The sequence below is a fragment of the Pyrus communis genome, chromosome 17 (genome assembly GCF_963583255.1).
Source record: "Pyrus communis chromosome 17, drPyrComm1.1, whole genome shotgun sequence".
Classification (NCBI taxonomy): domain Eukaryota; kingdom Viridiplantae; phylum Streptophyta; class Magnoliopsida; order Rosales; family Rosaceae; genus Pyrus; species Pyrus communis.
In genome coordinates, this window is record NC_084819.1 from 3,820,966 (window position 1) to 3,837,187 (window position 16,222).

General features: G+C 36.5%; 1 protein-coding gene across 2 annotated transcripts; it reads right to left on the bottom strand.

The window, feature by feature from the left end:
- Positions 1-23: 23 nt before the first annotated feature.
- On the bottom strand, positions 24-7,260 carry LOC137722931 (autophagy-related protein 11). 2 transcript variants are annotated; one of them, XM_068462058.1, is made up of 6 exons: positions 7,019-7,260; positions 5,818-6,859; positions 2,471-4,142; positions 1,487-1,707; positions 907-1,120; positions 24-655 (listed from the first exon to the last, which is right to left on the bottom strand). In XM_068462058.1, the coding sequence occupies exons 2-6, from the start codon at positions 6,759-6,761 to the stop codon at positions 263-265; spliced, it is 3,444 nt and encodes a 1,147-aa protein (XP_068318159.1). In that variant the 5' UTR covers positions 6,762-6,859; positions 7,019-7,260; the 3' UTR covers positions 24-262. The 2 variants fall into 2 exon arrangements, with proteins under 2 accessions (XP_068318159.1, XP_068318158.1); XM_068462057.1 differs by having other exon boundaries at positions 5,818-6,869.
- Between the last annotated feature and the right edge of the window lie 8,962 nt (positions 7,261-16,222).

Genomic DNA, 16,222 nt, shown 5'->3' on the forward strand with positions numbered 1-16,222 from the left:
AAAGCGAGAACAGAAAGACCAAAGTAAGCAACAGCAAACTGAACACGGAAGCCCGAAGAGCGCCCGAGCCTGTCCGGGATAACATTCACAGAAACTCAATAGAATTATTCACATTTTTGTACATGTTCGTAGGAAATAGCTAGATATATACAGAAATCAAAGTGCCAATCTCCCGCTAGAAGGATATATAAATGTTTAAACGTAAAATTCATATGTACAGTTGGGATTCTTCCATCACGTCGATCTGCCTACGCTGCAGGGATCAGGAAGGAGGCGGGGTATGAATGGTGGTGGTACCTGGTAACATGGCTACTGTCACTACGAAGTATTCACAGCCGATTGGGAGACCATACGGGTTCAATCCTGAATTCAAGGCCAACCGGTCAGTTCCCGTGTCAGATGTTAGCTCGTGCTCAGACCGGGTTGAACTAGGAGCCAATGGCTTCACAGTCTGCCGTTCGATGTGCACAATTTGTCCCACAATGTAGTTAGGTTGATTTGGGAGATGATCAGTAAACAAGGCTACAGATTCAGCAGACAGGTAGTAGTTGGAGCAATTCCGATTAATTGCCTCGTACTGCCCAAATGTGTTTAGAACAAATGCAGCAATCTCGTGGACTACCAAGCGACCGAAAGATATCTTCTCTTTGTTTGCCTGCAGCAAAATTAACCACCTGTTAATTCATCATTCAGCCGGAACAGAATTCAGGTCACAGTTGATGCCTAGGTCACTAAACCATGCGTAGAAAATATTACATTAAACTATTTTACTTTTTCTTGGTACCAAGTAACAAATATTTCTTTTCTGTCGATCAAAATATCCCTCTATTATCAATTACCCGCTTCTCCAGTTAACCCACCAATGCTATCGTTTGTCAAAAATAAAAAATAAAAAATATGAATTACCTGCTTCTCAAGTTGATGCTTAGTATACAAAGTTTTAACCAGCTCCTTCTTCTCTTCCAATTCTATTCTAAGTTGTTCATTTGCAGCTTCAACCTTTGGATACTTGTCAAGCAGCTCTTCACGGTGCCTTGACAAGAAACCAACCCTTTCTGCCAGGACCCGAATACATTTCCGAAATTCAACAGTACCATCATCTTCATTGTCGTTAATAGAACTGAAACAATTCAAAGCCCAAATCACAGTCATCTCCCAATGTCAATAACTGATCTAAAAGTATTCATTAAATGAAAGTACCCACGAAAACTCCCGGAAACAGGGACATCTTTCCCTCCATTATAATGTTTTCTAGTGTGGGGGTTTCTCCCCAATGTACTTATTTCATTTCTTTTTCACATTAAAATGACCTGGTTATGTACACTTTCAGAAGGAATGCTATCCAGGTTGCATGAGATATAGCGTCAGACAAAGCATTAGTGAGAAATTGAGATAATAAAATTTGTTTTTTTTTTTTTTGGTCAAAACGAATAACAGAATTTGTTCAAAACAGATAAAAGTAATTTTAGTGGTGTGGAAAACTTACTTGCCCAGAGATTGTGCTAGGGTGCGCAAAGATTCATTAAAACTAGCCACCCCACCCTGAGCATAAACACAGCTCCTAAGTCTTTCAAAAAGGCCACGCATTTTCACAGCAGATGCGCGCAGTGCACTATACTCCGAGGCCCTACGATCAGCCGCACAAAGATGGGTTTGAGCTTCCTCTCTTGCCTCATGTAAACAATTCTCCAAGTGCGCACAATTCATCTGGCATGGGCAAAGCATGAAAATATACAATCAAAATATGGAAGAGCTAAGAATTAATAAAACCAAATATTTATATCCATAGAATCAAATCAATCCCTCCTACACCCCCAAAAATTTTGAAAATTTTCAGAATAATCCATGCCTGTAAGAGTATTGTTGCTGTATCCCAGAGTCAACAAATCAGAAAAGTCAACGATACTCCAATGAGTGTCCAACGTGTTGGACAGTATCGTAGGGGTGTAGGTATCAAATACGCACCCTTCCCTAATTTTCAAGTATCTGTGCAACAAAGTATCTACCACAACAGCATAATCCAGCTTTTTTTAAGTATGTAATATGTATAGATAAAAAGGGAAGAACTCTAGGGAAATAAAGTCGACCATTCTTTGTAAGAATTCTTCTCAAGGAAACAAAAGCAGGCTAGGGATCATAATTTAGCATTTTTAAATACCAACTTCTATTGAACAGTCATGTTGAAAAATATTCAAAGGAAAAATATAAATCAGGTGAATTAAGTTCACTGTGACTTCAACATAAGAGTCATCTAAGAAACACCGACTAAAGAATATGTGCCACCCACAAATACACTCGATATGTGTGTGTGTATGTGAGAGAGAGAGAGAGAGAGAGAGAGAGAGAAGTAGAGAGAGAGAATGCATTTATAAAAGAAACAAAGAACAGAACAGCCGGATGCATGAGTTAAAAATTGCTGAGAAATAATCTCTCGAAAGAAAACATAAAAAAAAAAGTGGTTGAGTCAGACCTGAGATTCGTCAAGGAGTTTCCGATTTGTGTCCAATTCCCTCTTAAGCATAGAAACATCCTCCATAGCAGCTTTAAGCTTAATTTCTGTTTCACTCAACTGGTTTGACTTCTCTGAAAGTGCAGTTTGCAATTCCAGTAACAGCTCCGCACTGACTTTGGTGTCCAAGCCTGGGTCAACTGCTGTTTCACATGGTATAACAGTAAGAGGTTCAGGCATGCTTTCAGCAGTAGAACTGTTTGTCAGTGACATGCCCAGCTGCCCCTCCATCTTATCTTTTCCATCTTTACCACTGGCTAGCAGTTCTTCACGCTGTAGCTCTTGCATGGATGAATCCATGAGATGATTTCGTACTGCAGAAGAATCCATCATATTTTCATCTACCCCATCTCTCATTTTTCCAGGTTGCACATTGAACAGACCCAGTTTTGCATCAAAAACACTAGAGATGCAGGAAACCTCATCCATGGGATCAGTATTAGATGAGCAAGGCATATGGACTCCCCTACCACCTTCTTGCTTGCAGATCTCAACCTTATCAGACAAAATTCCAAATTCAGAGGCATCCTTATCATTTGAAATCTTCTGGCTTTGCGAATACTGATCAGACAATCTCTGTTCAAGTTCTTGAATGCGTTTCTCATATGAAAGACACTGCATCTGCTTCTCCCTGAGCATCAATTTTAGATGCTTTCCATATTCATCTTTCAGGTGCAAGGCTTCAGCTGTCTTCGCTGCGGCATCCTTCAATAAATTATCCACTTTACTATCATCCAATGATTCAAGGTCTACTTCAGGCCAGAATGAACAAATCACAGCTATAGCAGACGCCAGTTCTGCTTTCAGTTTTGCATTCTCAACTTCCAACTTACCTGTTCCAGCAATCTCTACCAACCCACAGCCTTCAAGTAGCTCCTCAGAGTCGCAATTCTCAAAGTTATCCAATGTACTCTCATCAGCATCAACCGAATGACAAGTTTCATTCGACATAGAATTTGAACCTCTAAACGCACTCTTTGAAGACAGTGCAGTCAAGTACTCAGGTGCATAACGGTCAATGTCTGAAATCTCAATATCAAGCAAGCTAGTATCAAAAGGAGCTATGTTGACATCACACTGATTAGGGGTATCATATAGTCCCATGGATGCTAATACATCCCTGGGTATGTATAAACTGTGAGTTCTCAAAAACTCCTCCCGTCTCCTGACTTCAGTCTCCCTCTTTGTCGCAAGTCTTTCAGCCAACTGTCCAGCCATCCCCATGTAAAGCTTCAATGAAGCCTTTCGTCTGACTATTTCTGCTAAGCAGGCTCTATATGCAGGGCCGATCCCGCGGACCAACTTTAAGTCCAAAAATAGATCCTCCTGACGGACCATTGCCTCTCTAAAAACAGGAAACTGTAATTTTGCATCTTTGATGAAGTAAGAAATATATGTTATCTTTTGCATAAATCTATGGAGGAATATGTTCATTTCATTCTTTTTATCCTTGCAGAAGTCGAGGAGCTTGGAAATTGCGTGATCACAAGCCTGCATCCTAGGCAGGTGATTTTTGTCATGGACATCATACATAGGGCCCAAGGCTGAAACTGCATCATGAGGACGAAGTGACGAAGACAATTGGCAAGACAAGCAATCGTCCACGAGTTTCTTGACAGTATTTACATCTTTGCTGCATGAATTATAACTGGTTAGTATATTTAAAAATAATATAACTAATTTAGTATTTCACAGCAGACAATTGTGCATCTAAGTGCAGTAATGAAATTGAGAGTCGTGATCCCAAAGACCATAATATTCAGAAACCTTTAGTAGTCCTGGAGGTTTACGATCTGGTAAGCTTCGTATCTGTTATGATATGCTTCCACTCTAACGGGTGTACGAGTACATCAAATGGCTAAAATCATTCAACAAAATACAAGTTGTGCATATACAAATAAAGAGAATAGCCACTTCCTGAATGTTACCATACTCGAACAAAAGGACAGCCACAAACAATAACAATTGAGTTCTGCTATTCCCTTCACTTGTCCTATTTTCCCACCCACATTAAAATACAAACATTTTACAAATTTTTATTACCTACAAAATTTCCATTCATATAATGCTTTCCCCAACCTCCGCAAGAACAAATTGAGCAGAAAGGCCTCTTCATTGAAAAGAGTCTTTTGCTCAACCCTTTCTTATCATTTCATAAGATAAACTAGTCATTAATCATTACAAGGTTTTGAGCTTTGAAGCTAATGCATAGCATCGTAGGAGGAAAATTGATCTAGTGAAAATATGAGGTAACTTCTGATGAAAACTCAACCACCTTATGGCTTCGGATTTTGATACCTAATTGATGGAGAACAGGATTGGGAATTGGTGACAAGGATGTTTAATCTTTTACTTCTAGAGTTACTGACAAGGATTTTGTTACCTAACTGATGGAGAACAGGATTCGATTAAGGTCTTTATATTACATCCTTGTAACTCTTTGGAGACAGTTTTGGACGACTGAATTAAAAATTGTCGGAGCTTTGCTTCTCTCTAGGTTTTGTGATGCAACCTAACCCTACTGGTGTGATGCTAGTAGTTTCCATCCTTTTCTCATACTTTTCATTTATTTCTTTATGATTTCCGTTGTACCTTCTTTCTACAATTCATAAGTCAACAACACTCAAATTAGACAGACATCCTCCCTTAATTGAGGTTGTCCTACATCACTAACTCATCTACTTCTACTTCATTAGGTTAAGGCTTTAAGCACTTATCTAGTGGTACTTGTTTGCTTTAAGAGAAAAATACAAATGTGAGTAATTTTATTTGCCCCCATATTTTGCCCCTGGCATGAGTAGCTACACAAACTCCATTCATTTCCTTTCCATCTCTCCAGTATCCCCAAAAGATGGGCATTCGAACTAACCGTATTATCTAATGATGATAATAAAGCCAACAGACAACCTTAAAAGCACCAGAAGTCAAAAAACAACAGGATGAACTTGTATCTCTGTACAATTCAGTCGAGGAACACTGAAGAGCTCAAGGGTAGCAGACCAGGAGAGTAAACTAAAACAACGCCTACAACGAACATATGATGCATACGTGAACATGAAACCACACATACAAACCTCTAAATTATATCTGGAATCCTGTCTAAAAAATGTTATTAACATGAAATATGCTGCAATACTTGGTTTTCAGCAACAACAAAGTTTTAAAATGATAAATGAGCATTCATAAGTAATCTCCAAATGATCCAAAAGAAACTTGACGGAGGAAGTTAGAAAGACAAATAGACGAAAACCAGATATCTGATACTGCATAACTATGACCGGAAAAGAAAAAAAAAAAAAAAAACCAACCTCAAAGATTGCATGATACTCCTTTGCTCATGAATATATCTTTGGTGCTCCTTAATCGCGATTTCCAAATTCCTAATAGGCAATGAAGCCCTATTAGAAAACAATTCTTCGACCTTCCGCTTTACCTCACTAAACATCTGTTTAAACTGTGAAACCTTATTCTCAAACTGCCTGTGGGAACTGCTACAAATTTCTCCCGCTTTCCTCAAGTTCTCTTCCTTCACAAAATCCGATAAGCACTTCCGAGTGGCAGTCTCTAATGCAGGGTGAAGCTTGATAGATCTCAGTTTTTCTACATCCCTCCCAAGATTGGTCAAAACATCAGAATGACTTCGATGCTGTTGTGAATAACGCTTCATGAATTCTGTATAGTTTTGGTTTATCATTTTATAATATTGATCCAAATTGCCCCTAGCAACCTCCACTGCCCTTTCTTGAACCTTTTGCTCCCTCAAAAGCCTCTCACAGTTCTCATATTTTACTTGGGTACGACTGTAAATTGCATGACCCTTGTGGTAGTGGTACCTAAATTGCCTTTCATAAGAAGGCAAGGCCTTCAAAGCAGGGTCTGAAACATCATCCAAAGGGTGAGGGTCATGTGAAGCTGAAGGTGATTGGGGGTCAGCAATGTCAAGAATATCAACTTGCTCGGGCTGAGGGAGCGGAGAATTAGTCTGCAGCCTTGCTTTATTGAATATAAACACTTCCCGACCATCAGCTGGAAGCTTATAAGCCGAAAGTGGCCTCTGTGGCTCAAGCTTCATATCCAAACACAAAACAAGCTGGTCATTGAGATTAATCCCAGCCATGGATTCAATATACCGCATAACTGCCTCCACCGGTGTGCTGTCTTCACAATCGAGCTCAAATGAATGCCCATTCTCAGCAATACGAACCAAAAGCTTGCCCTGATGAACCAAACCTTCAGCGATACTCGAACTCATCTTATCTCAAACCAGACAACGATGCTCGACCACAAAATCCGATACCGCTGACCTCCAAGCAATTGAATTGAGCGAGCAAACCACTTTTGTAGAATAACCTGCAATCCACTGGAAAATTCCCGATTTATAGATCTTCAGCCTCGACAAAAACCCCAAATTATCACAGACCCACCTCCAAATCTATAAAATTTAACCCAATTCTCAACAACCCACAAAAGATTATCGAAAAAAAAAAGGGGAAGAAGAGCATGACGTACCACCAATTCTTGAAAAGCAGCCAAAATCACATCAGAAATTTGTCGGGGGGGGGCTCGAATTCTTCTCGATGATCAACCCTCAAACAAATATAATCGAGGACAAAGACTTTCACAACTGAGGAGGAAGAGGAGGAAGCGGAAGAGAGGTAATCGAAAGGGATTGGTTACGTGAAAAAAAGAGGCTCACAAGGACAAGGTTTTCACGAAATCCCTTTCCCTTTCACACTTGCACTGTTGCACATATATATATATATATATATATATATATATATATATATTTTTTATATTTTATATATATACCATAGCCACCACTGCAACGTCTACGACTCTTCCTTCTTCAGCAACCCTTTTTTCTTTTTTTCTTTTACTTTTCTTTTCTTTTTTCAAATTGTAAACAAACGCGGAGAAGAGAACCTTGTGCTGGTAGCGTTAGTTCACAAATACTGAATGGTAAAGTAAGAATGACTGATATTGGATTTTATTTATAGAGCTGTTATTGACACTTTCAAAATCTTAATCTACACTCCATCTACATTTTTAATTCATCTATTTTGATTTTTTTAATGTGATTTCAAATTTTACCCTTATATTACTTTTGATGTCTACAATCTTGAAAACCTCATTAAGAGGAGTGTATCCAATTTAGATTTTGAGAGATTTTAATTATTTTAATGAATTTAGGGGTATTCAATCAGGATTTTAAAATAGTTTATTAAAATCCTTAGAAATCCGGGTGTATTTAATTAAGATTTTAAAGAAGTTAAAAACATTTCAGGTGTATTCAATTAGAAATTGATTTTAAAGAATTTGATAAAGTTGAGGAATTAGAGGGAATTGGAGAGATTTCGTAGTGTATTTTAAGCATCCACAAATCTCACCTCTCCCCATGAGATTTCGAGGGAATTGAATCAAAATTTTATATGGAATCTCTACAAATCAATTAAACTCCATCAAAATCCATTAAAGTCTCTCAAATTCTCAATTGAATACACCCCCTAAGTATGATGACTTAAATATGGGTAAATATTTATAAGGAGTTGTAAAGACCTTTTGTGCTCCATATAGAATCGGTGGCTGCTTTATAAAGTCATAAGCATATATGCAAAAGACTCTAGCTCCATATAGAATCGATGGCTACTTTATAAAGTCAGGTATTTCTTCGTCCTTAGACTTTTTTTCTCTTAGTCTGAGCAAAATTTTTCCTTTTTGTAATTTTTTTGGGTAATTCATCAAAGTAATCCTAATCTTCAAGCAATTTCTCATGTCTATAATGAAAGGTATAAGATTATGAAGCAGAGTTTAAGAGGACGTACGACTGTTCAAGCCTTGTTGGACGAACTTGGTCAAGGTGGTTTCACTTATAACATTGAGTATGATCATAATGATCATTTTACTTATTTGTTCTTTATCCATCCCATTTCAATTGAACTGACTAAGAGCTACTCAAATGTTTTTGTGATGTATTGCACCTATAAGACTAATAAGTACAAGATGCCATTGTTGGATGTCATTGGGGTCTCAAGTTTCATTTTATTCTTGTTTTGCCGTCATGCAAAAGGAAGAGGAAGAGGATTATGTATGGGCGCTGACAATGTTTAGTAAACACATGGGAATTGATAATCATCTAGTGGCGATTATAATAGATAGGGAATTGGCGTTGATGAAAGCTATAGAAAGTGTCTTCCCTAGAGCTACAAATATTTTATGTGTCTGGCACATTGAGAAAAATATTCTTACAAATTATAAGTCTCATTTTGAAAACGAAGATGATTGGGTTAATTTCATATCCACTTAAACTAGTTTAATACAGTCTCCTGATGAATCATCATTCAACGAAACTTGGAATTGTTTTGAAGTAAATATTACAGCTACATGGCTACCTTTCAAAGAAAAATTTGTAAGTGCGTGGACTGAGCAGGTTATGCACTTTGGTAATCATGTTAGTTCAAGAGCAGAAGATGCACATGCAATGTTAAAGAAGTATCTTCAAGTTTCAACTGGAGGCCTTCGTGAGGTGCGAGAAAAGATTTGTCTTCCTATTGAAAATCAATTTTAAGAAATCAAGGTTTGACTCTCAATTGAGAAGATTCATATGTCACATAGACTTCGAACTCCCTTTTTTAAAGAACTTGTTACTTATGTATCTATGTTTGCATTGGATGAGTTACATAAGCAAATATGGATTAGCAAAATCCACTAATGTTTTATCTCGGTGTAAAGGCCATTTTTTAAAAACAATGGGCCTTCCTTGTGTACACATGATTAGAGAAATGAAAATTGAATTGCAATTAAAGGACGTACATGAGCAATGGAGGATTGATACAAGATCATTTAGTGATGTTTGCGATGTTAACTTGGATGGTGATAGAGATGAAATAAGTGATCTTCTGGCAGAGTTTAAATCAAAGTACGGAAAAAATGCCATTTCTGAAAAAGAAGGCACCAAAAGGCCGCTAACCCAATTTCTTTGTACTTCTCTTCCTCTAATTCTTGAACCGACTATTCAAGCTCATAAAGGTCGTCCATCAAAGTCAAAGGGAGAAAGGAATCTAACTCCACGCGGCGTGAGCCTTCATCGATCGAGATAGTTGAAAATTCCTAAAAATGTAGCATTTGTAATAGTGTTGGCCACAACCGTCGGCCTTGCGAACTCAACGAGAGAGCTGCATGATTTCTGTGGTATGATTGCAGATTTTGAACAAAGACATACTTGTAAGTTCTCTTTTTATAATTAGTCTTTAAATCACGTTCATCTTGGTTGGGACTTGAAATTAATTTGTGTTTCCCTCAACTGAAATTTCTCTTGTATGTGTAACAACTAAAGTCTGCCCCTCCAGGTTTTAGTGCTGAGCTTTCATGTCGACGAAAATTTTTGGCAAATCTTGGTATAGGTGGTTACCTTCAATGGTATAATTCTCATCTTACTTTACTGTACTTTACTTATGCTTTGACATCACGTATGAGAAACAAGGGTGAGTGGGCCTAATAAAGATTTGTAAAAACCTTTTCGAAAATATAATAACCCCTCGTTGTAAAACAAGTATAATTTCCAAAATATACATACTATGTATAGTAATAAAATACTTACTGTAGCCTACAATATCTCAAGAATTCAATACATCGCAATATTTCGTAAATAAACACATGACATCCGTAATCACATAATCTCGTATAAGCAAACATATCATATCGAGTGCTCATCAACACATGCTGACACATGAGTTCATGCAGAGATGTTCTGACATGAACATGACTCGGTGTAACAATGATAAACGCTCTAGTATTACAATCACGTGAAGACTGACACTATGCGCATCACATACAAGTCCTAATTGCCTATAGCAATCTAGGATAGGATTGGCACCTACAATGAATCCAAAGTGAGCATATGGTGCGATGTGAATATACATGTGAAAGATAGGCCCTGACCTGGGCAAGAACTAACACCAGTGCAGCAAACGATGAGCAAATAACATAACTTAAGTCATGCAATAGTGATTCAATAATTCTAGTCAACATAATATTATTCATAGACGTAAATTTAATTAAGGCATCTCGTAAGTTTTATAATGATTTCCTAATTCTCACCGTTACGTCATTTCCTATAAATGTTAATTTAATTATGGCAGTCATATAGAAAATTCATCATTAGATGTATACATGGAAACTAAACAAATATATGTATATATCAAAGAAAAGACCCACTTACAAATCATGTCGTCGAGTCGAACCCGCCTCACAGGTATTGAAGATCCTTGCGATGCATTTCACCTCAAAGCGAGACCATTTATGTAAATAAATAACGTACTAATGTATAAACATGTTTTCGTACAAAGTACGGCTAATAAAGAAACTATTTTAACATGGTCGAATTTTGGAAAACAGAGGGCTGATTCGGATTCGGCACATCGAGAAACCTAAGGAGAAACCTTGGGTTCCTCCACGTAGCACCACAAGGTAGCTGCATTGGCAGCCACGCGCCGCACGAGCCACCATGTTGTAGCTTCCCACGCGTGCCCACACATCTGCGAGTACGGCTGTACTCGCCTCTTTCACAAAACTTGCAGCTTTTGTAGGTTGCAGGCCCAACTTTCAGAGCTCTAAATAAGCTCATTTCTCAACCAAAATCTGTGATTTGAAAACCTAAATAAAGTTAGGAATGTAGGGAATAGATCTATAACCATTTGAGGTCATGTCGTGGTCGAAGTTTACCAGAAAAATGGTTTGAAAGTGGCTCGACGACCACGGTTGGTTCCTTCCAAAAATATGGGGAAATCTTCCCCGACTTTTTCTCTACACTAAATCACCCCCAATCATAATTTTAAGGTTAAAACAATATTAGGGGTTCAAAATGAGAAAGGTTTGAGGTTGAAGGTGATCCTGAGGCTCAAAATGGTGTAGTTGTTGCGAGTTTGCCGAAAAATAAGCACTGGTGGTGGTTCCTAGGCTTGGGGAAAGCAGAGTGAGATGGGGAAGGAAGGACATAACCCATAGATGGTGGTGTCATCGTCCAGGTTGCTGCTATGCAGTGAGCATAGTTTAGAATTTCTAGGATTTGGGATGGGAATGAGAAGGAAGGGAGAATGTGAGGTGATGGAGCACGGCGACTCGGTTTTTATAGAGTTGAAAAAAAGATAGAGAGTTTGAAAGAAAGAGAGAAAGTGCAATGAGAGAGAGAGAAACAAAATGGGATGGCAGAAAAGAAAAGGGAGAGATGAGAGGGAAACACGGGAGAAAGGTGAAGGAATAGGGCGTGGGCCCCATATGGTACACAACCTAAACCACAAAACGACGAAACAGGAATAAAAATTATCTCCCGTAAATGTGAAATTACTAACATGTCCTTCACATTTGTAGTTTCGTAAAATTTTTGTCGTAACACCAAATTTGATTCCTTTTGCGCCTACACGTTCGTATCGTCGTGTACTACACAAATACGCTAAAAGAATGAGTCATACGTCTCTAAATAATGGTCAACGAAAGTCAAAATCCTTACCTCTAGGGGCATTTTCGTCAATGCTCTCATTTAAAATTAATAAAATCGTAAAATTAGAGACGGATTGTTACATTATGCAGTTTGCTAGTACATATTTGTGTGCTTAATTGAGATGTGGAGGCAATTGAAGATTAAAGTTTGATTATCAAGGAAATGGAAACAGACTTTAGGCTTGGTTTGAGATGTGGATGCAATTGCTGATACATATATGTTTGGATGCTATATTTAGAATTATTTAACTTTGCATTGACATGATTAAAATTCTAGAAAAAGAACATGAGATTATTCCTTGTTATGATGTTCAAGATACGAACTGTGATAGCCACAACTATTATGTCATATTTTAGAAGGATTGCTTGTTGCCTTTAGCAACAATTTTATTTTGTTGGAAAGAAGGAAGAAATATGATTTTGTTGTATTTGCTATGCTATTTGTTTCATAGGATATCTGGAAAGAAAACAAATCTACTACAAATCCCTCCAATTTTTTTTCATTAGCAAAATCAATTGGGTAAAGTACAAAAAACTATCTCAACTATTAGTGTCACGGCACTTTCATACCTTATCTTTTAAAATTGACAATGTCATTCCTCATCTTTAGAATTTGTGCCAATGTTATACCTTCCGTTAGCTTGGCCGTTTATTTCTCAGTTAAATGCTGACGTGACTTGATCTGGAACCCTTTTTTATTAAAAAATTAATAAAAAATTATTAAAAACTAAAAAAAATCATTTAATATTTTTTAAATATTAAAATAATAATAAAAAGTAAATAAAATTAAAAAAAAAAAAAAAAACCTCAGGTTCATTCGTCCTTCCCCCCCTTCTCTCTTCCCCATCTTCTTGCAACCCAGAAAGAAGAAGAATGAGGAAGAAGAAGAGGAAGAAGAAGAAGAAGAGGAAAAAAAAAAAAAGGGAAACCTAGTTCGTCTTCCCTCCCCCAAACCAAACCTGCAGAAGAAGAAAAAGAAGAAGAAGAAGAAGAAGAAGAAGAAGAAGAAGAAGAAGAAGAGAGAAGAAGAAGAGAAAAAAAAAAAAAAACCCAATTTGTCCGTTCCCCCCCCCCCTAATTTTCTCCGCGCCCAGGTTCTCAACCTTTGGAATCGGCTTGGCAAAGGTTTCCCGATTCCACCTCAATGGGATCTGGGTTTTTTTTTTTTTTTTTTTTTGGGTTGCAGGTAGTGGGTGGGAGGTTGGGTGCGAAGAGTGGGTGCGGGGAGAAGAGGGGGTGGGGAGCGGGGAAAACAAATTGGTTTTTTTTTTTTCTCTTCTTTTTTTCTGGGTTGTTGCAGGAAGGGGGAAGAAGATGAAGATGGGGAGAAGAGAGAGAAGGGGGGAAGGAGACGAACAAATGTTGGTTTTATTTATTTTTATAACTTTTCTTTATTATTTTAATATTTAAAAAAATATTAAATGACTTTTTTAGTTTTTAATAATTTTTAATAAAAAAATGAGTCCCGGATCAAGCCACATCAACATTTAATTGAGAAATTCACACCTAGCTAACGGAAGGTATAACATTGACACAAATTCGTAAGATGAGGTATGACATTATCAATTTTAAAAGATGAGGTATGAAAATGTCGTGACACCAATAGTTGAGGTAGTTTTTTGTACTTTACCCAAATCAATTCCATATGAAACATTAATAAGGCTTTCAAAGAAAGAAAAACATGCTCAAAATCCAAGCATTCCCACCAATTTATTTTAGTCATCAAAATTATACTTAATGAAGTTTTCAAAATTTTAGGCACATTAAAAATAATACATGGGCAAAATCAGAAATCACATTAAAAGAATTAAAATAGATAAATCAGAAATATAGAAGGAGTGTAGATTGAGATTTTGGGAGTGTCAATAATAGATCCTTTATTTATTTATTAAATTGACTAATATACCCTTTTTATTTTTATTTTTAAGAAATGACTAAAGTTCATACACAACATCGACTCCTTATATTAAAAGGACATTGTTTACAACTGTCCTATTATTATTTATATGCTTAAATAATAAAGTTTAAATAATATTTCTCTTCACTTGTAAATGAGAGGTTTTAGGTTTGATTTTCGATAAAGGCGAATTTAAACCACATTATTGCTAGACAATTGTGAGGTTAAGCTCATTCCTCTCCCCCTTAATGTAGATAATATCGTTTGTTAAAAAAAAAAAAAAAAAAAACAATATGCAATAGAGAGACTGTAATTTAAACAAGTTAGAATTCATAAGATTTTTTTTCTCTCTAGTATAGTTATTATGAATGTTTCTGATCGTAGGATTACCAATTGGACATTGACAATCCGCTAAGATTAGTACATACTATGCCTTTTGACTTTGGAGAATGACTAATCTTGAGTCATTAGTATGAAATACACCAAGACAAGTATGTAGGTGCTCAATAGAGAGTGAGTTCACTAAAAGCAATTAAATATGAGTTCTTATATGGAAGTCATGATTGACAAGTCAAATAAGGAACTCTAAAGTTGCACTAGTGGAATCAGTCTTCATACATTTAAGACATCACAGTTGTCTTATGGAGATGTCTTTGTTTATTTAACAATGCGTCATACCCTTGGGTTTGTTCTGTGCATTATCGGGGTCTTAGACTCATTCGTAGAGGCGTGTGAGTGTATAACAAGGAATATCAACCGTTGATAAAGAAGGAGAATCTTCTAAAATGTGATTCAACAAATTTTTTGAGTATAGTATTGAATGTAATTAAGGGCTAGTTTGGTATTGCTGTGCTTTGAAAAAAAAGCTGATTCTGCTGTGCTGTGATAATAAGCGGCTGTGAAATAAAGCAGCAGAGTGTTTGGTAAACTTTTTTGTAAAAGTGCTTTTGAAAAAAAAAACAGTATTATAGTGTTTGGTAAACTTTTATGTAAAATACATGTGAAAAAAAGCCGATTTTTCAAAGCTGGGTTTTGCAGCTTCTTATTTTTGGCTTTTTTTCACCCAAAACTGTGAAAAAAAGTTGAAGCTGAATGTTTACCAAACACAAAAACAGCTCCCAGCTTTTTTTGATACTAGCTTTTTTCAGAATCACCTCAGTACCAAACCAGGTCTAAGAGAGAGTCGTAAATTATATTCATTTGAATCATATAAACTTAGGAATCTACATTAGGGGCTTGACATAAACTTCATGCTCTAATAATGTAAAGATGGAGAGCAATTTCTTGAGTTTCTAGGCATATAATTGGGATTAATTTAATTCTAATAATTAAACACATCAAAAATTAAGCAAACAATGATAAACTAGCAATGGATGATGGAGTGATTCAATTAAATGTGCTAGCAATATCTCTCACTTGGATCATTTTGGAAGGCACACATGGTGTGTTTTGACTTAGGGTTTTCTCTCTTTTATCTGATAGACACAATTGATTGCTTTGGACATATAAGAGAAACACAAGGGTATACATAAACACCCATAGCGACACCTTTAGGGTTTTGATGCCACGGGCTTTGTCCTATGGTAAAGCTCTATTCACTTGCCATGTTGGGCTTGTGACTTTATCCCGTTTTAATTAGATAAAGTTCATACCTTATTTTATTTAAAATCATGTCCAATAGGCTAAAATAATTAATCTCATATCAACAATAAATTATATCTTAACATCATGCATATAAAGTTACTAGAACCATCATTTACACACCTCTTAGGTTCTAACTAAAGTTAGAAGTGAAATTAATAAATTAATTTAATTCCACAATTCATGAATAACACCTAGCAACATTTTATAGCTACCCCGACTAGTCGAAGTATCGTGAATTAATCATGATACTCCTTAGAACCTCAATGGTAGATACAATGCAATTTGGTTCTTCTCTCATCCATATTCCGTTCGAGATTTATGTGATATGAAATAATGCCGAATAACATACAAATATCTATGATCACCATAATGCATCATGTTCAAGCAGTTCTTACAAACATAATTTAATCAACAAGTACTTCGACAGAAGATTTCTGAGATGGATCTTCAAGTGGGTTCGACGGATATCTCCTTTTATTAAACAATTACTAGAAGGAGATAGATTCCTTATTATTGCGCATTAATATATCTATCATGTTCATCAAAACAATTTAGAAAGGATACACTCACAGAAACTTGAATTATTCTTCCACAGCAGGCTCATTCCTTTCATTAGGACAAGTCAAGTTTGCACCTGTATTAACACCTTTATTCAGTTTACTAGCCAATTAAGGTTT